Below are 20,811 nucleotides of genomic sequence, written 5' to 3' on the forward strand. Positions count from 1 at the left end.
ACTTCACTCTGTATGACAATCTCTGGGTCCATCCACGTCTCTGCAAATGGCACTGTTTCATTCCTTTTTGTGGCTGAGTAATATTTCATTGTATATATGTATCATGTCTAATTTATCCATTCCTCTGTCAATGGACATTTAGTTCGCTTCTGTGTCCTGGCTATTGTAAATAGTGCTGCAGTGAACATCAGGGTGCATGCATCCTTTCAAATTATGGTTTTCTCTGAATATATGCTTAGGAGTGAGATTGCTGGGTCATCTGGTAGCTCTATTTTTAGTTTTTTAAGGAACCTTCCTACAGTTCTCCATAGTGGCTGTACCAGTTTACATTCCCACCAGCAGTGTAGGAGGGTTCCCTTTCCTCCACACCCTCTCCAACATTTATTGTTTGTAGATTTTTTGATGATGGCCATTCTGCCTGGTGTCAGGTGATGCCTCATTGTAGTTCCCTCTGGAGTTTTTAACTCTCAGAGTTGTCCATACTAAGACTCCAGCAATTCAGTTACAGTTTAGGTTTTCCAACCTTGGCTCTAGTGTCCATGGTGGTTTCCTTTTTGCAGATCTCTGCTCTGGTAAGCCATGACTCCACTCCCTGTCTGTGTCTTCAGTCTTCGGGGCAGCAGTTTGCCCTGTGTACTCCCCTCTCTTATATATCGAAGAAGAGTTGTTGATTTTTTGTTTGTTCAGCTTTTTACTTGTTGTTAATTTGGAGTGGTGACTTCAAACTCCTTTCATAGGGAACCAGAAACCCCTGACCCTTCAAAAGCTTCTTAATCTGGAAATCAACATGTGAATAGAGTTCTTTGTGAATTAATCTCTGTCAGTTGAGATCTAATAGTTGTGTGTTTTCTTTGGTGTGCATGGAATGGAGTAGCAAGAAATGCAAAGTGAAATTTTTTTTTAAATTTATTTTTATTTTTGGCTGTGTTGGGTCTTTGTTGCTATGTGTGGGCTTCCTTTACTTGTGGGAAGTGGGGGCTGCTCTTCGTTGCAGTGTGCAGGCTTCTTGTTGCAGTGGCTTCTTGTGTTACGGAGCAGGGGCTCTAGGCGCACGGGCTTCAATAGTTGTGGCTCATAGGCTTAGTAGTTGTGGCTTATGGGCTGAGTAGCTCTGCGGCATGTGGGATCTTCCCAGACCAGGGCTCAAACCCATGTCCGCTGCATTGGCAGGTGGATTCTTAACCACTGCGCCACCAGGGAAGCCCTAAAGTGCAATTGTTTTTATTTTTATTTTATTATTTTTAATTTGAAAAATACTTTAAAATTGTACTGATTGCTAATTTCTGTCCTATCTTTTTTCATGCAGATTCGAAACCAAAATAGGTTCATTTCATATTACTGGCTTACCAGATAATTCAACAAAACCCCGCCTCTTGTCTTCATTGGATGATGCTGCATCACTCTTGCGAATTATATTTGAGATAAATCCATTAGATGAAACTGTTGCTCAAAGGTGTATCATAGAAGCTGAACCTTTAGAAATGCTATATGATGCAGTAAGCATTTTTGTAATTCCTAAGTTTTAATATATTTCAATTTGCCTTGAGTTTGTGCCTCATGTTAATGATGCTTATTTTAACAGAGAACAGTAAATAGTATAGTGGAATTCTTCAGACCTCCAAAAGAGGTAAATCTAGCACAGCTGACTTCAGTGACTTTGACAAAACTTGAAGAATTTCGTGATAAGACAGCAGCAGGTAAATGCCAGTATTAATGTTGGTGAATTAAGTACTTATCCTGTACTAAACTTTCAGTCATGTTATGCTGATTTTAGTAAAGTATTTTTTTGAGTTTATATTTCTAGACTAGATACAGTTTTAATTGAAGCTAATTTGGTACCTTTATATTTAAATTTAGATATAATGATAATTATTTCTTACACTTAGAAAGGTCTAACCTATGTACCACATTGAAGTTAATTGCAAAATTTTTTTAGGATTTTTGAAATTCTGTTTATGACAGAAACTGGCCTGTCATTTTCCTTTCTTGTAATGACTTCCAGATTTTAGTATATTGGCCTCAGAAAATAAAAGTTCCATCCTTCTTTATTCTCTTGGAGAGTTTGTGTAAGATTGGTTTGTTCAGCCGGTTGGTTTGTTGGGTCTCATTTCTTCTTTCAGTGTTTGGCATAATTTGGGTTTGGAGATTTCTTTGGGGAAGATTTTAAATTAGAGATTTCGTTTAAAATATAGTTGACTATAGAGATGATCTCTGTGGTTTTTAATGCTTTGTAGTTTGTTGAGACTTGCTTTCTGACTCAATATATGGTAATTTAAACAATATTCCACATATGTTTGAAAAGCATATCTTTAAAATATCTGTACATATCTTTTAAGTCACATTTGTTTATCATGTACTTCAAATCTTTTGTATCCTTACTGGATATTTTTCCTTCTTGTTTCACCGTATTCTAACAGTTATTTAGAGAAGTATATGAAAAACACCAAACTTTCCATTTGGATTTGTCTATTTCATATAGATCTGTAATTTTCTTCCTTATAAAGTTTGGTGCTATATTAGGTACACGCAGAGATATTTTTTTCCCAATGAACCAAATCTTTTATCTGTATGAAGTTGTCAATAGTTTTAGTAGTGCTAATTTTTAAATATTTTTTTTTGTTTGTTTTGATATTAGTATGGATAGTCTAGGTTTCTTTTGGTTATAATTTGCCTGCTATATGTTTTTTTATTCTTTTACTTACTTTTTCCCTCTATCTTTATTTTTAGATGTGTCATGTCAACAACATATAGTGGGATGTTTTTCAAGTTGTGATACTGACAGTCTTATATTTCTTGACCTTTCTTTCCTGCCTTTGGATAAATTCTAGCATTACTTCCTCCACTCCCACCCTTGTACCATTTGAAACTTAAATATTCTCTTTCTCTTTTTACTGTAGTAATTAAAACACAAATTTTTGTTGAGATAAAATTTAATAAAACATTTTACCTTCTCCCAGTCATTGCAAGGAACACTTTAGAACACCTGAACTCCCTTCACCATCCTCATTACTTACATGCTATTGTTATTTTTTTCTTGTTTTAACTTCATAGGACATTTTTTTGTTTGTAGAGTCAATGCTGGTTTATAATTACCTATATATTAACTACTTTCTTTGCTCTTCATTCCTATTTGAACTTAACACCTTTTATCTGGGATTATTTCCTTTCTTTCGGTAGTTCATTTATACATTTTTTTCTTTATTGAGAGTCTGCTGATGGCAAACTTTTTTGTTTGTTGTATTGTTTGGTTTTGGTCTGAAAGTAATTGTCCTCAGTTTTGAAGGATATTTTTTACTGGATATGTAATTCAGAGTTGGTGATTATATTGTTCTTAGCACACTGAAGTGACCATTTTACTGTCTTTTGGCTCCCATTACTGATGTTGAAAATGCAGGTGTTAGTGTGTTTGCTGCTTCTTTGTAGATTATCTGTCTTTTTTCTTTTACATTTAAGATGTTTTTATCTTTTATATTCTATAGGTTCAGTATGATGTATCCAACTGTGGACCAATCTGAGGATTGGTAGATTTAATTATTTCTAGAAAATCCATCTGGAAAATATCTAGCCATTAACTCTTCAGATTTTTTTTCTCTTGATTCTCTTCTTCTGTAATTCTGGCTAAATATATTTTAGCTTTTTTTTACTCTGTCATTCTTCTTAACATATATTTTGTTTTCTTTCCATCTGTTTTTCCTCTGTTGCATGCTGGGTAATTTCCTTTAACGTATCTTCTGATTTTTAGTGAATCCCTCTTCAGCTGTCTAATGTGCTTAATAATCTTCCCATTGAGTTTAATTTCAATGATTATATTTTCATTTTAGGAATTCTGCTTTGTTACATTTAAAATCTGATTTTTTATTCTTTATAGTTCTCTTTCCCATGGATATCTTCAAACTTGTCTTTTATTTCTTCAAACATTATAAACACAGTTGACCCTTGAATAATGCCAGAGTTAATCTGTGTATAATTTACAGTGGGCCCTCTGTATCTGTAGTTCTTCCACATTCCCAGATTCAACCAACCAGATACCATGTAGTAATGTAAATATTTACTTTTGAAAAATATCTTGTGTAAGTGGACTTACCTGTGTTGTTCAAGGGTCAACTGTATAGTTATTTTATATTGTCTCAGCAGATAATTATCTCTTCAGTTCCATTATATGAAGACTTTTGTGTTTTTCTTTCTCCTCTCTTTTATTTCTGCTGTTTCTTATATTCATGTTAACCATTGTCTTTTTGTTGATTTTTGATTGTGAGCTGCTCATTTTTTTTTTTTTTTTCCCTGTTAGGCAGGCCTCTCACTGCTGTGGCCTCTCCCATTGCAGATCATAGGCTCCGGATGCGCAGGCCCAGTGGCCATGGCTCATGGGCCCAGCTGCTCTGCAGCATGTGGGATCTTCCCAGACCGGGGCATGACTGCATTGGCAGGCGGACTCTCAACCACTGCGCCACCAGGGAAGCCCAAGCTGCTCATTTTTATTGGAAAATTATTTGGGAGAATTCCCCGAAGTCTAGGATAAATGGACTTTCATTCAGGGAAGAATTTCATTTTTTCCTGCCAGGTATCTCGAGCATGTTGGTGGGACCACTATCTAAAGTCATTACTTGAGATATTTTGGAATGACAAAAGTTGTGCTACAGGGCTTTCCTGGTGGCGCAGTGGTTGAGAGTCCGCCTGCCAATGCGGGGGACACGGGTTCGTGCCCCGGTCCGGGAGGATCCCACATGCTGCGGAGCAGCTGGGCCTGTGGGCCATGGCTGCTGAGCTTGCACCTCCGGAGCCTGTGCTCCGCAAGGGGAGAGGCCACAACAGTGAGAGGCCCGCGTACCACAAAAAAAAAAAAAAAAAAGTTGTGCTACGTATCCACTTGAGGACTGTATTGTGATTATGATTCACAGGGAGACTACCCCTTTTTCCCAGTTTTTCTCAGAGACATTCTTTGCATTCTCCTATGGGTAGGTTTTAGGGACAGGGAGGTTTAACTTCTGGATTACTCTTACTTTGAGTATGTACCTTTTAGATCCCAGATTTATGAAAAGAACTCCTTCTAGGCTCCTCATTTTTGTCATCTGTTCCTTATACTCTGTGAGGCTATGGAAAGGAGTTCCAAAGTTTACCAAGTGCAGAAAATGGTCTCAGGGTTAAATTGTTATGGCTTCCATTTAAATCTGTTAGGTTTTCTCTTTCAATTTGATTTTTGGCTTCATAGATCCTTACTTTCTTGCCTCCTCTTAGTGTTTTTAGTAGGTTTCGTTGTTGCTGTTTGTTTGTTTTGCTTTATATCCAACCATTTTTGTTGCTTTTAGTGGAAGAGTAGGTTTGCCTACCTATTTATTCATGTTACCAAGATTTAGAAATCTAGTTAAATGTTTTAGTATAAGTTCAAGACTTTATCTTAGTTAAAATTCACTTTGGTTTATTCATCCATTTTCATAGAAAGTTCTGGTTGCTTTTTCTGGTTTTCATACAGTTTTATTGAAGATGATTTAATAATCCAGGATTTTCATTGTCTCAGAGTAATATAAAAATCAAGTTATCATTTTTCAGTATGGTAGATGTAGTTGTACTAAGTTCATGAATTGGGAAGAATTATATAGATTCTAATATTTCATGTAACTTAATTTTTTTAGATGTGTATCTCCCCAGTTTTCCCAAATTGGGTTTATGGGTTAAAAACTTCTTTTTGAAGAAGTATTCCAGTTTTGTACTCAGTTATATTTAATGAGTATACACATTGACTAACAAATATCTTACTTTAAATTCAAAATATTTTGCTCAAGTTTATTTTAAAATTAATACTAATTTCACATTATTTTAAGGTTGTGCCACCAATTCATGTGTTTAATGATTCTCTATTTCTTGAGTAATTTGTGAAAACAATTCATTGTAAAGATTTAACTTTTATGCAGGTCTGCTGTATATTATTGAAACACAGAAAGTTCTTGATCTCAAAATTAATTTGAAGGCTTCATATATTATTATCCCACAAGATGGAATTTTTAACCCTACATCAAATCTGCTTCTTTTGGATCTTGGTCATCTAAAGGTATATACTACTAATAATTATTTTATAATATGACACGGTGTTTCTTTCTTTAAGATGTATTTTGGTTTTTAGACGTTTGATTTGGTATATTAATTTTTAGCTTAATAGCAGAAACTAGGATTTGAGAAATCTTCCCTTCTGGCAAGTAAAGTGAAGTTTCATTTAATTAGATAATTTCCCTACATTTCTAATAGGAAAATGACCAATTGAATGCTGAAGGTCAGGGGTGAACCTAAGAATTATATTTATAAAATTTGAGAGTAATGCTTGAGGAGTTTATTTCCTTTTCAATTTAAATTTATTACTTGGTCAGTTAAAATGTGTAGAGTGGAAGGGAGTTCTGGAAGTAATCAAGTATATATTCATCCTTCTGAAATGTTTTGTGTATCTACTTTAGATATTGGCATTTTGATATTTCTATTAAATACTCCTAAAATTGAGAGATGGTCTTCTTGCATTTTGCTTCTTACTCAATTATGTATGTTTTTCCCCTCAGTTTTGAGTAGAGAATACTTTTTTTCAGTGTTTCTAGATCTGTGCTGTTCTGTATGGTACCCACTGGCCACATGTATTTGTTTAAGTTGATTACAATTTTTAAAAATTCAATCCTTAGTTACATTAGCCACATTCAAGTGTGTAATAGTCACAGATGGCTAGTGGTACTGAATTATTAGAACAGATGGAGAACAATTCCATCATCATAGAAAGTTCTGTTGGACAGCAGTACTCCAGATCATGGAATGTAGAGCAATAACTAACAATTTAAAGACCCAGAAGGGATGGATAATATTGGAATGCTTTTTCTGGCTACCTAACAAATACATGCCTTTCCTTGATATTGACATTCTCCTTTATTTTATATATATATATATATATATATATATTTTTTTTTTTTTACTCTTCAGTTAGTAATTATGTAGACACTGCTGGATTTACATTTATAATAAAATTTTATACAGATAATTATTCATATTTGAAATTGGTTATGGAATTGGTTCATGGGCAGTATGGTATAGTGGAAACAGCCAGTGGAAAGGTATAGCAGTCAGAAGGGTATCTCTATAGTTTTATGACCTGAGGCAATTTGCTTAACCTTTTGCCTAAAATTTATTACCTTTCAAACAGATAATCAATTTTGACTGTCTGCTTCACATGAACTATGTAAAATGGAAAAATGTTTAAAAATATATATATATATATATACATACATGTGTGTGTATGTATATATATATATATATATATATATATATATATATATATATATATATATGAATGAGATCTTTATATACTACTGTGAAGTGATCTCCAGGATACTTGAGTGAAAACAGTAGTATGCATAGTATACCAAGCACGGGGAAGTACAACTATAACTTGCTTGGGATTGCGTAAATGGCAGAGCTGGAACTAAAATTCAGGTACACTAATATTTAATTATGGACTCTCACTTCTTCTTATAAAGTTATCTAAATATCTGTCATCGTGCCATGGAAACATTTTGTAAGTTATATTTGTCTCTTAATTTTGTTTTTAATAAAAAGGCTTCTTAGATTAAAAAAAATTTTAGATCTATTATTTACCAGGACTGGCTTTGTTCCCCTTTTTTAATATAAATGATTGGAAAATATAACAATATGTAAAAATTTACTTTATACCTGGCCTTCTCATTATATATATCATGGATAAAGACATTTCTAATAGTCTTATAATGTATGTCAGCTTGTGAGTTTATCTTCTCCTGTTAAATTTTTATATTATAGTCTGAAAGAGGAAAAAATTTATATTTTCTTTTTGAAGTAATTTAAACTATTAAAATTATCTTCAAGGTGACAAGTAAAGTTCGTTCAGAATTACCAGATTTAAAACAAGGTGGGGCGAAACTTGAAGAGATAATGCATAGAGCTTATGATTCTTTTGATATTCAGCTTACAAGCATACAGCTGCTTTATAGCAGAGTTGGTAAGTATACAGTGCATTATTTGTTGATTCATTTTGCTGAAGTGATTAATTAGGTTTTTAGACAGTTTCTCTGAAGGCTTTCATCCTAAATATGTTAGAACTTTTATATTTTTGAATTAGAAGTGATAGTAGATATTTCCTAGGAGCAATATCTCAAGTAGGTGTGACTTTATCCCTCAAGAGACATTGTCAATGTCTAGAGACATTTTTCGTTGTCACGAGTGGGGAATTGGGGCACTACTAGCATCTAGTGAGTGGAGGTCAGGGATGCTACTAAACCTCATACAATATAGGCGAAAGCCACCCCACAGCAGACTTGGCCCAAATATCAGTAATGCTGAGATTGAGAAATCCTGATCTATACCAGTGTTTTCCAATCTTTGGAAAAGGTGGGAAAGCACTGGCACATATTTAAAGTGATTTGTATTACACAATGGGATAACCAGAAGAGGCTGCTCAAGGCCAGAGGCAGCCAGCTTAGGGGCTCTGATAGCCCAGGCTGTAAACAGTTACACAAAGACTGAAGAAGGTCACTATCTTAGGAATGCCTTTACCCTATTCACTTTGGTGTACAAATAGGCATCTCTGATCTGGATCTAGTTTTTTAATTGAAGTGACCAAAGCCAGAAATGCACTTGTCAGGAGCCACTAAAGTAGATAGAGAGCCCAGACTAGTTGAGCCCTCTTTCCACTGTCATATTGCTTCTGAATCTCAAGGGTGTTAGTGAACATTGAGATGTGTATATGGTCAAATTTTAATTCTCTGAGCTAACTAATAGAAGGAGAAGCAATGAGATCCTAAAGTTATGATTATTAAAAATGTTAGTGTATATAGGACTGGAACATTTGATTTTTTTCTTTAACTATATTTGCTTTAAGAGTAATGAACTTGGTTTTTATTTTTATCATATTTCAGTTGGTGTAAAGGAGCTCAGAAGTATATAGTGGATGGCAAATGCAAATTGTTTATAGAAAAATCCATACATTTATTTTCAAGGAATACATTACTATATTTTGTGTGTTTGATACATTTTGGTAACTGGTTTTCAAAGTCCATGAGCCATACTTAATAGTTAAGATATTGAGATGCTTTGTAAGAGATTGTTTTCAGTATTTCATTATTATTATTTGAAAATTATTGGAATTCCTTGGAGTTGTTTTTGATAAGCATTAACTATTCTTAAATAATTAAATCTTTTGGGGGGCAAGGTTTTTTTGACATTGGGATTACTTTATGTAATTGTCATAGACTTCCCTGATAAATACTGAAACACATGCTTCTAAATATCTTATTTTTTATCTGTAAATTGAGAAGTGAAGGAAATATTTCATTTATCTTGATACTGTTGGAATTTTAAAAATTGTAATAAAGTCCATTTTACTACCTGTCTTCAAGAGTCTAAGCTTTCATTTGCTTGGTTTTCCTTGACTGAAGATTTAACTGACTTATGGTATTATTAGGTTCAAATGGAGTAATGTACATGAAACTGCTTTGTATTATATGGATCCCATTAATCTTGTTATAAATTTTAAAAGTTATTTCTTTCTAATATAGACATGTTTTTTAGAAAATCTGGACAATACAGAAAAACAAAAACATCATTCTTTATCATACTGCTCACACACGAGCATTGTTGATATTTCAGTGGATATCCTTTTGGTGTTTTTTTCAATGTATGTGCCTATGAATGTATGGGATGTATTTTGTGTGGTGTTTGGGAGTGTTTGTGAATGCGTTTTTAACATGATTTACATAGTTTTATATACTGACCTCCCTTTCATTTACCAGTAATATTTGGGGCACTTAAATTCATGATTTTTACTGGCTAAAGTTCTAAGGCTATGCTGTCAGTTATTTAGCCATTCCTTTACTGAACATTTAGGCTTGTGACACTGAAGTGAATGTTACCAGAGGGTCGCATGTTGGCAGACCTGGGTGACAATTTCAACCTTATCACTCACTAGCTTTTTGACCATAAGCAAGCTGTAAATTCCTCTGTCTCATTTTTTTTAAATGGGATGTTATTTATACATCATTGTGAGAATTAAATGAAAATTTAAACATTGCCTAGAACAGTGTCAGTTATAAATCTTAAATGTAACTTTTATTAGTTAATACTGAAGAACTGCACTTTTCCCAACCTTTTTCATTATTGCCTCAGAGCCATGTTTTTTGAGTAATGTATGGTTGGCATAGTGGTTGCCAAGGATGCACAGTAGATTTGATTAAAACTATGTTGTTGTTAACATTTTAATAAGTATTTTTTCCTATTAAAACATAGAGTCTTTGAAAGGGAAAAGAATTTACCTGCTGAGTATGTGTACCTGGGAATATGGCATTAGGATTATCTTGATGTAGGAAGATTTCCTCATACCATGCACTGTATGACTACGAAGTATTAATGGTAATGTTAAGTTTAGTATGTTTTTCAAATTACACATGTACTGTTTTCTGTAATTAGGTGATAATTGGAAAGAAGCACGAAAACTCAGTGTATCCACACAACATATCTTGGTACCTATGCACTTCAATGTGGAACTCTCTAAGGCCATGGTTTTCATGGATATAAGGATGCCCAAGTATGTATTACCTGTTTCTTGTGATCATAGATTTTCTTAATAGTTATATAGCTAAGAAATAGCATGTTTCATTGATTTTTTTGTAGTAAAATATGTATAACAAAATTTACCATTTTTAAGTGTATCATTCAGTGGCATTAAGTACATTCACATTTTTGTCCAACCACTCCACCATATCAGCTTCACAAACTGGAACTCTACCCATTGTTAAACAATAATACCCCACTCTGTCCTCCCCCAAGTCCATGCCGGTCATCATTCTGGGTTATGTCTCTATGAATTTGACTGCTCTAGGTTCCTCATGTAAGTGGAATCATACAATATTTCTCCTTTTGTGCCTGGTTTATTTCACATAGCATAATGTCTTCATGTTGACCCATGTTGTAGTGTATGTCAGAATTTCATTTTTTTAAGGCCTAATTCCATTGCATGTATATATCATATATTATTTATCTATTCATGGGTTAATGGACATTTGATTGTTGTAATAAAGCTGTTGTGAACATTGGTATATAGATATCTATTGGAGTCCCTGCTTTAAATTTTGGGGGGTATATATCCAGAAGTGGAATTGCTGGATTATTCTATTTTTAATTTTTTGAGGAACCGTCCTGTTGTTTTCCATAGAGTTGCACTATTTTGTATTCCCATCAACAATTCACAGGGGTTCCAACTTCTCTTACCTCTTCACCAGCACTTGTTATTTTCTCCTTTTCAAAAAAATAATAGCCGTCCTAACAGGTGTGAAGTAGTATTTAATTATAGTGTTGAATTGCATTTTCTAATGATTAGTGATGTTGAGCATATTTTCATGTTCTTATTGGCAATTTATATATTTCTTTAGAGAAATGTCTGTTCAAGTCCTTTGCCCACCTTTTAATTAGGTTGTTTGTGTTGTTAAGGTGGATATTTGTTTTGTTTTTTAAAAAAATGTTTTCTTGGATATTAACTTTTTACCAGATAAAATGATTTGCAAATATTTTCTTTCTTCATGTGGATTGTCTTATTTATCACTCTTTTGATAGCGTCCTTTGATGCACAAAAGCTGTGAATTGTGATTAAGTTTAATTTATCTTTGTTGCCTGTGCTTTTGTTGTCATATCTAAGAAATTATCACCAAATCCAGTGTTCTTCCTGTATATTTTTTCCCAAAGAGTTTTATACTTTTAGTGCTTAGGAAACCTTTTTGAGTTAACTTTTGGATGTGGTGTAAGATAAGGATCCAGCTTTATTCTTTTGCATGTGGATGTGTAGTTTTTTTCAGCACCATTTGTTAAAAAGACTGGCCTTTCCCTATTGAATAGTCTTGACACCCTTGTTGAAAATCATTTGACCATATATGTGACGGTTTATTTCTGGGCTTTCTGTTCTGTTCCCTTGGTCTCTGTGTCTGTCTTTATGCCAGTACCACACTGTTTTGAGTCCTGTAGCTTTGTAGTAACTTTTGAAATCAGGAAGCATGAGTCATCCAACATTAATCTTTTTCTACATTGATTGGGTGATTTGGGGTCCTTTGAGATTCCTTTTGAACTTTAAGATGGATATTTCTATTTTTAACAACAGGTGTCATTGAGATTTTGATACGGATTGCATTGAATCTGCAAATGTTTTCAGTAATGACATCTTAACATCAGGTCTTCCAATACATGAATACAAGATGTCTTTCCATGTACCTGTGTCTTTTTAAATTTCTTTCAGCATTATTTTGTAGTTTTCATTGTATGTCTTTTTCTTCCTTGGTTAAGTTTATTCTTTTTGATACTATTATAAATGGAATTGTTTTCTTAATTTCTTTGTTGGTTAATAGAAACTCAGTTGATTTTTCTAAGTTGATTTTGAAACTTTGATGAATTTATTAGTTCTAACATTTTTTGTGTGTGTGGAATTGTCACAATTTTCTACATATAAGACCACTTCATCTTAGAGAGGCAGTTTTACTTCATCCTTTCCAATTTGGATACCTTTTTTTTCCTCTTTGTTGCCTAATCACTCTGGCTAGAATTTCCAATATTATGTTGAATACAAGTAATTTAAGTGGGCATCCTTTATTTTGATCATTCTAGTCTTTTGCATTGAGTGTGCTATGTGTGGTTTCTTCATATATGACCTTTATTATTTTGAGGAAGTTTCCTTCTATTTCCAGTTTTTGAGTGTTTTTATTATGGAAACGTGTTGCACTTTCCAAATGCTTTTTCTTCATCAGTTGAGATGATCATGTGTTATTTTGTCCCTTCATTTTTTTAATGTGGTGTATTACATTGATCTGTTTTCATATGTTGAACCATTCTTCCGTCCCAAGGTTAAATCCTACTGCGTGATGGTGTATAATCCTTTTAATATGCTGTTGAATTTTGTTTGCTAGTGTTTTTTTGGTGATTTTTGCATCAGTGTTCGTAAGGGATTTTGGTCTGTAGTTTTCTTTTCTTGTAGTATCTTTGTTTGGTTTTGGTATCAGAGTAATGCTGTCCTTAAAATGAGTTAGGAAGTATTCCTTTCTTTTAGTTTCCAGGAAGAGTTTGAGAAAAATTTGTGTTAATTCTTTAAATGTTTGGTAGAATTCACTCGTGAAACCGTCTGATCATAGGCTTTTATTTGTTGTGAGATTTTTGATTACTAATTCACTCTCCATATTAGTTATAGGTCTATCTAGATGTTTTCTTCCTTCAAAATTCAGTGTTGATAGATGTGTGTTTCTAGGAATTTGTCCACTTTATTTAGGTTATCCAATTTGTTGGCATAAAATCCTTCCTATTTCTGTAGGACTGATAGTGATATCCCCAATATCATTTCTGATTTTAGTTGAGTCTTTTCTGTCTTTATCTCAATCTCCCTAAAGATTCTTCAGTTTTGTTCATCTTTTTGAAGAACAAACTCTTTTGTTGATTTTTTTCAATTATTTTTCAATTCTCTATTTTCTCTCTCTCTGCTCTAATCTGTGTTTCCTTACTTCTGCTAACGTTTGGTTTAGTTTGCACCTTTTTTAGTTCTTTAAGGCATGAAGTTAGGTTGCTGATTTGAGATCTTTCTTTTTCAATATAAGTGTTTATAGCTATAAATTTCCCTCAGCATGGTTTTTGCTGTATGCTGTAAATTTTGGTATGTTGTGTTTTCATTTTCACTTGTCTCAAGATATTTTTTTATTTCCATGGCGATTTCTTCTTTGACTCATTAACAGTAAGTGTGTTAATTTCTACATATTTGTAATTTTACTTTTTTCATTCTGCTGTTGATTTCCAGTTTCATTCCATTGTGATTAGAAAGGATGCTTTCTATTCAATCTTTAAAAAATTTTTGACTCTTGTTTTATGACCTAAAATTCGGTCTATCCTGGAGAATATTCTATGTGCATGTATGAAAAAATGTGTATTCTGCTGTTGATGGAGGAGTGTTTTGTTTGTTTGTTGACAGTGTTGTTCTAGTCCTCTATTTCCTTATTGATCTTTTCTCTGGTTGTTCTATCAGTTATTGCAAGTGGGGTATTGAAGTCTCATGTTATTGTAGAGCTATTTCTTCCCTCAACTCTCAGTATTTCATATATTTTTGAGCTCTGATGTTTGGTGCATATATGTTTCTAATTGTTATATCTTCTTGATGAAGTGACTTTTTATTAAATAATGTCTTTTGTCTCTTGTAACAGGTTTTTACCTACAGTCTGGTTTGACTGATACTATAGCCATTCCTGCTTTCTTTTGGATATTATTTGCATAGAATGTCTTCCACTTTCAAACTATTTGTGTCCTTAGATCTAAAGTCAGTCTCTTGCAGACATCATATAGTTTGATCCGTTTTTTTTTTAATTCATTCTGTCAATTTATACCTTTGTGAAGTTTAAACCATTATGTTTAAAATAAATACTGATGGGGAAGAAATTAATTTTGTCATTTATTTACTTTCTGTATGTCTTATAGCTTTTTTGTCCCTTTTTTCCTCTGTTATGACCTTCGTTTGTGTTTAGTTGATTTTTTGTTCTGACGTGTTTTGTTGCCCTTCTCTTTTCCACATATACACGTTCTACAGATATTTTCTTTTTAGTTATCATGGAGATTACCTATAACACTGTAAAGTTGACAATTTTTTAAAAATTGACACCAACTTAACTTTAATTGCATATAAAAACTCTACTATTTACTGCTCCACCCCCTCCATTTTATGTCATTGATGTCACAAATTATATCTTTATTATATATTGTACCCATTAGCACAGATTTATATTTTCATGCATTTGTCTTTTTTTTTTTTTTAACATCTTTATTGGAGTATAATTGTTTTACAATAGTGTGTTATTTTTCCCTCTACAACAAACTAAATCAGTTATACATACACACATGCTCCCACATCTCCTCCCTCTTGCATCACCCTCTCTCCCACCCTCCCTATCCCACCCCCCCAGGCGGTCACAAAGCACAGAGGTGATCTCCCTGTGCTATGCAGCAGCTTCCCACCAGCTATCTAATTTACATTTGATAGTGTATATATGGCCCTGCCACTCCCCCACTTCGTCACAGCCCACCCCTCCCCCTCCCCATATCCTCAAGTCCATGCTCGAGTAAGTCTGTGTTTTATTCCCGTCCTACCACTAATCTCTTCATGACATTTTTTTCCCTTAGAGTCCATATATATGTGTTAGCATACGGTATTTGTTTTTCTCCTTCTGACTTACTTCACTCTGTATGACAGACTCCAGGTCCATCCACCTCATTATAAATAACTCAGTTTCATTTCTTTTTATGGCTGAGTAATATTCCATTGTATATATGTGCCACATCTTCTTTATCCATTCATCTGTTGATGGACACTTAGGTTGCTTCCATGTCCTGGCTATTGTAAATAGAGCTGCAATGAACATTTTGGTACATGAGTCTTTCTGAATTATGGTTTTCTCAGGGTATATGCCCAGTAGTGGGATTGCTGGGTCGTATGGTAGTTCTATTTGTAGTTTTTTAAGGAACCTCCATACTGTTCTCCATAGTGGCTGTATCAACTTACATTCCCACCAGGAGTGCAAGAGGGTTCCCTTTTCTCCACACCCTCTCCAGCATTTATTGTTTCTAGAGTTTTTGATGATGGCCACTCTGACCAGTGTGAGATGATATCTCATTGTAGTTTTGATTTGCATTTCTCTAATGATTAATGAGGTTGAGCATTCTTTCATGTGTTTGTTAGCAATCTGTATATCTTCTTTGGAGAAATGTCTATTTAGTTCTTCTGCCCATTTTTGGATTGGGTAGTTTGTTTTTTTGTTATTGAGCTGCATGAGTTGCTTATAAATTTTGGAAATTAATCCTTTGTCAGTTGCTTCATTTGCAAATATTTTCTCCCATTCTGAGGGTTGTCTTTTGGTCTTGTTTATGGTATCCTTTGCTGTGCAAAAGCTTTTAAGTTTCATTAGGTCCCATTTGTTTATTTGTGTTTTTATTTCCATTTCTCTAGGAGATGGGTCAAAAAGGATCTTGCTGTGATTTATGTCGTATAGTGTTCTGCCTATGTTTTCCTCTAAGAGTTTGATAGTGTCTGGCCTTACATTTAGGTCTTTAACCCATTTTGAGTTTATTTTTGTGTGTGGTGTTAGGGATTGTTCTAATTTCATACTTTTACATGTAGCTGTCCAGTTTTCCCAGCACCACTTATTGAAGAGGCTGTCTTTTCTCCACTGTATATCCTTCCCTCCTTTATCAAAGATAAGGTGACCATATGTGTGTGGGTTTATCTCTGGGCTCTCTATCCTGTTCCACTGATCTATATTTCTGTTTTTGTGCCAGTACCATATTGTCTTGATTACTGTAGCCTTGTAGTAGAGTCTGAAGTCAGGGAGCCTAATTCCTCCAGCTCCATTTCTCGTTCTCAAGATTGCTTTGGCTATTTGGGGTCTTTTGTGTTTCCATACAAATTGTGAAAGTTTTTGTTCTAGTTCTGTAAAAAATGCCAGTGGTAATTTGATAGGGATTGCATTGAATCGGTAGATTGCTTTGGGTAGTATAGTCATTTTCACTATGTTGATTCTTCCAATCCAAGAACATGGTATATTTCTCCACCTATTTGTTATCATCTTTAATTTCTTTCATCAGTGTCTTATAGTTTTCTGCATACAAGTCTTTTGTCTCCTTAGGTAGGTTTATTCCTAGATATTTTATTCTTTTTGTTGCAATGGTAAATGGGAGTGTTTTCTTAATTTCACTCTCAGATTTTTCATCATTAGTGTATAAGAATGCCAGAGATTTCTGTGCATTAATTTTGTATCCTGCAACTTTACCAAATTCATTGATTAGCTCTAGTAGTTTTCTGGTAGCATCCTTAGGATTCTCTATGTATAGTATCATGTCATCTGCAAACAGTGACAGCTTTACTTCTTCTTTTCCTATTTGGATTCCTTTTATTTCTTTTTCTTCTCTGATTGCTGTGGCTAGAACTTCCAAAACTATGTTGAATAAGAGTGGTGAGAGTGGGCAACCTTGTCTTGTTCCTGATCTTAGTGGAAATGGTTTCAGTTTTTCACCATTGAGAACGATGCTAGCTGTGGGTTTGTCATATATGGCCTTTATTATGTTGAGGAAAGTTCCCTGTATGCCTACTTTCTGCAAGGTTTTTATCATAAATGAGTGTTGAATTTTGTCAAAAGCTTTCTCTGCATCTATTGAGATGATCATATGGTTTTTCTCCTTCAGTTTGTTGATATGGTGTATCACATTGATTGATTTGCGTATATTGAAGAATCCTTGCATTCCTGGGATAAACCCCACTTGATCATGGTGTATGATCCTTTTAATGTGCTGTTGGATTCTGTTTGCTAATATTTTGTTGAGGATTTTTGCATCTATGTTCATCAGTGATATTGGCCTGTAGTTTTCTTTCTTTGTGACGTCTTTGTCTGGTTTTGGTATCAGGGTAATGTTGGCCTCATAGAATGAGTTTGGGAGTGTTCCTCCCTCTGCTATCTGTTGGAAGAGTTTGAGAAGGATAGGTGTTAGCTCTTCTCTAAATGTTTGATAGAATTCTCCTGTGAAGCCATCTGGTCCTGGGCTTTTGTTTGCTGGAAGATTTTTAATCACAGTTTCAATTTCAGTGCTTGTGATTAGTCTGTTCATATTTTCTATTTCTTCCTGGTTCAGTCTCGGCAGGTTGTGCATTTCTAAGAATTTGTCCATTTCTTCCAGGTTGTCCATTTTATTGGCATACAGTTGCTTGTTGTAATCTCTAATAATCTTTTGTATTTCTGCAGTGTCAGTTGTTACATCTCCTTTTTCATTTCTAATTCTATTGATTTGAGTCTTCTCCCTTTTATTCTTGATGAGTCTGGCTAATGGTTTATCAATTTTATTTATCTTCTCAAAGAACCAGCTTTTAGTTTTATTGATCTTTGCTATTGTTTCCTTCACTTCTTTTTCATTTATTTCTGATCTGATCTTTATGATTTCTTTCCTTCTGCTAAATTTGGGGTTTTTTTGTTCTTCTTTCTCTAATTGCTTTAAATGCAAAGTTAGGTTGTTTATTCGAGATGTTTCCTGTTTCTTAAGGTATGATTGTATTGCTATAAACTTGCCTCTTAGAACTGCTTTTGCTGTATCCCATAGGTTTTGGGTCGTTGTGTCTCCATTGTCATTTGTTTCTAAGTATTTTTTGATTTCCTCTTTGATTTCTTCAGTGATCACTTCGTTATTAAGTAGTGTATTGTTTAGCCTCCATGTGTTTGTATTTTTTACAGATCTTTTCCTATAATTGATATCTAGTCTCATAGCGTTGTGGTCGGAAAAGATACTTGATACGATTTCAATTTTCTTAAATTTGCCAAGGCTAGATTTGTGACCCAATATATGATCAATCCTGGAGAATGTTCCATGAGCACTTGAGAAAAATGTGTATTCTGTTGTTTTTGGATGGAATGTCCTATAAATATCAATTAAGTCCATCTTGTGTAATGTATCATTTAAAGCTTGTGTTTCCTTATTTATTTTCATTTTGGATGATCTGTCCATTGGTGAAAGTGGGGTGTTAAAGTCCCCCATTATAATTGTGTTACTGTCGATTTCCCCTTTTAAGGCTGTTAGTATTTGCCTTATGTATTGAGGTGCTCCTATGTTGGGTGCATAAATATTTACAATTGTTATATCTTCTTCATGGATCGATCCCTTGATCATTATGTAGTGTCCTTCTTTGTCTCTTGTAATAGTCTTTATTTTAAAGTCTATTTTGTCTGATATGAGAATTGCTACTCCAGCTTTCTTCTGATTTCCATTTGCATGGAATATCTTTTTCCATCCCCTTACTTTCAGTCTGTATGTGTCCCTAGGTCTAAAGTGGGTCTCTTGTAGACAGCATATATATGGGTCTTGTTTTTGTATCCATTCAGCCAGTCTGTGTCTTTTGGTGGGAACATTTAATCCATTTACATTTAAGGTAATTATCGATACGTATGTTCCTATTACCATTTACTTAATTGTTTCGGGTTGTTCTTGTAGGTCTTTTCCTTCTCTTGTGTTTCTTGCCTAGAGAAGTTCCTTTAGGATTTGTTGTAGAGCTGGTTTGGTGGTGCTGAACTCTCTCAGTTTTTGCTTGTCTGTAAAGGTTTTAATTTCTCCATCAAATCTGAATGAGATCCTTGCTGGGTAGAGTAATCTTGGTTGTAGGTTTTTTTCCTTCATCACTTTAAATATGTCCTGCCACTCCCTTCTGGCTTGTAGAGTTTCTGCTGAAAGATCAGATGTTAATCTTATGGGGATTCCCTTGTGTGTTATTTGTTGTTTTTCCCTTGCTGCTTTTAATATGTTTTCTTTGTATTTAATTTTTGACAGTTTGATTATTATGTGTCTTGGCGTGTTTCTCTTTGGGTTTATCCTGTATGGAACTCTCTGTGCTTCCTGGACTTGATTGACTATTTCCTTTCCTATATTAGGGAAGTTTTCAACTATAATCTCTTCAAATATTTTCTCAGTCCCTTTCTTTTTCTCTTCTTCTTCTGGGACCCCTATAATTCGAATGTTGGTGCGTTTAATGTTGTCCCAGAGGTCTCTGAGACTGTCCTCAGTTCTTTTCATTCTTTTTTCTTTCTTCTGCTCTGCAGTAGTTATTTCCACTATTTTATCTTCCAGGTCACTTATCCGTCCTTCTGCCTCAGTTATTCTGCTATTGATCCCATCTAGAGTATTTTTAATTTCATTTATTGTGTTGCTCATCGTTTCTTGCTTCCTCTTTATTTCTTCTAGGTCCCTGTTAACTGTTTCTTGCAAATTGTCTATTCTATTTCCAAGATTTTGCATCATCTTCACCATCATTATTCTAAATTCTCTTTCAGGTAGATTGGCTATTACCTCTTCATCTGTTAGGTCTGGTATGTTTTTATCTTGCTCCTTCATCTGTTGTGTGTTTTTCTGTCTTCTCATTTCGCTTATCTTACTGTGTTTGAGGTCTCCTTTTTGCACGCTGCAGGTTCGTAGTTCCTGTTGTTTTTGGTGGCTGTCCCCAGTGGCTAAGGTTGGTTCAGTGGGTTGAGTAGATTCCCTGGTTGGGGGGACTAGTGCCTCTATTCTGGTGTATGAGCCTGGATCTTGTCTTTCTGGTGGGCAGGTCCTCGTCTGGTGGTGTGTTTGGGGATGTTGGTAACCTTATTATGATTTTAGGCAGCCTCTCTGCTAATGGATGGGGCTGTAGACCTGTCTTGCTCTTTGTTGGGGATAGGGTGTCCAGCACTGTTCTTTGCTGGTCCTTGAGTGAAGCTGGGTCTTGGTGTTGAGATGGAGGTCTCTGGGAGATTTTCGCCGTCTGATATTACGTGGAGCTCGGAGGTCTCTTGTGGACTAGTGTCTAGAGGTTGGTTCTCCCACCTCAGGGACACCGCCCTGGTGCCTGGCTGGGGCGCCAAGAACCTTTAATCCACACGGCTCAAAGTAAAAGGTAGAATAAATAGAGAGGAAAGAAAAGGAAGGAAGGAGGGAAGGAAGGAAGAAAGGAAGGAAGAAATGAAGGAAGGAAGCAAGAAAGGCAGGAAGGAAGGTGCAGAGGAAGAAAGGGAGGAAGGAAGAGAGGAAGGGAGGAAAGAAGGGGGGAAGGAAGGAAGAAAGGAGGGAAAGAGGGAAGAAAGGAAGGAAGAAAGGAAGAAAGAAAGGGAGAAGACAGAGTAGTATAAAGTATAGTTATTAAAATAAAAAATAATTATTAAGAAGAAAAATTTCCTTTAAAAAAAAAAAAAAAACAGAAAAATGGGTCGGTCTAACCCTAGGACAAATGGTACAAGCAAA

The 20,811-nt window shown here is 34.6% G+C and overlaps 1 protein-coding gene across 7 annotated transcripts in view; it reads left to right on the forward strand.

Moving 5' to 3' along the window:
- The window catches only part of VPS13A (vacuolar protein sorting 13 homolog A), a 266,390-nt gene that overhangs the window by 58,782 nt on the left and 186,797 nt on the right, over window positions 1–20,811 (forward strand). For all 7 annotated transcript variants that reach the window (XM_059071189.2, XM_067039602.1, XM_067039598.1 and 4 more), the window contains 5 exons: window positions 1,307–1,496; window positions 1,583–1,697; window positions 5,910–6,046; window positions 7,870–8,002; window positions 10,465–10,582. In XM_059071189.2, coding sequence (XP_058927172.1) covers window positions 1,307–1,496; window positions 1,583–1,697; window positions 5,910–6,046; window positions 7,870–8,002; window positions 10,465–10,582 — 693 coding nt within the window. The remainder of the gene's footprint in view (window positions 1–1,306; window positions 1,497–1,582; window positions 1,698–5,909; window positions 6,047–7,869; window positions 8,003–10,464; window positions 10,583–20,811) is intronic.

Source organism: Kogia breviceps, chromosome 8 (genome assembly GCF_026419965.1).
Source record: "Kogia breviceps isolate mKogBre1 chromosome 8, mKogBre1 haplotype 1, whole genome shotgun sequence".
NCBI classification, from domain to species: domain Eukaryota; kingdom Metazoa; phylum Chordata; class Mammalia; order Artiodactyla; family Physeteridae; genus Kogia; species Kogia breviceps.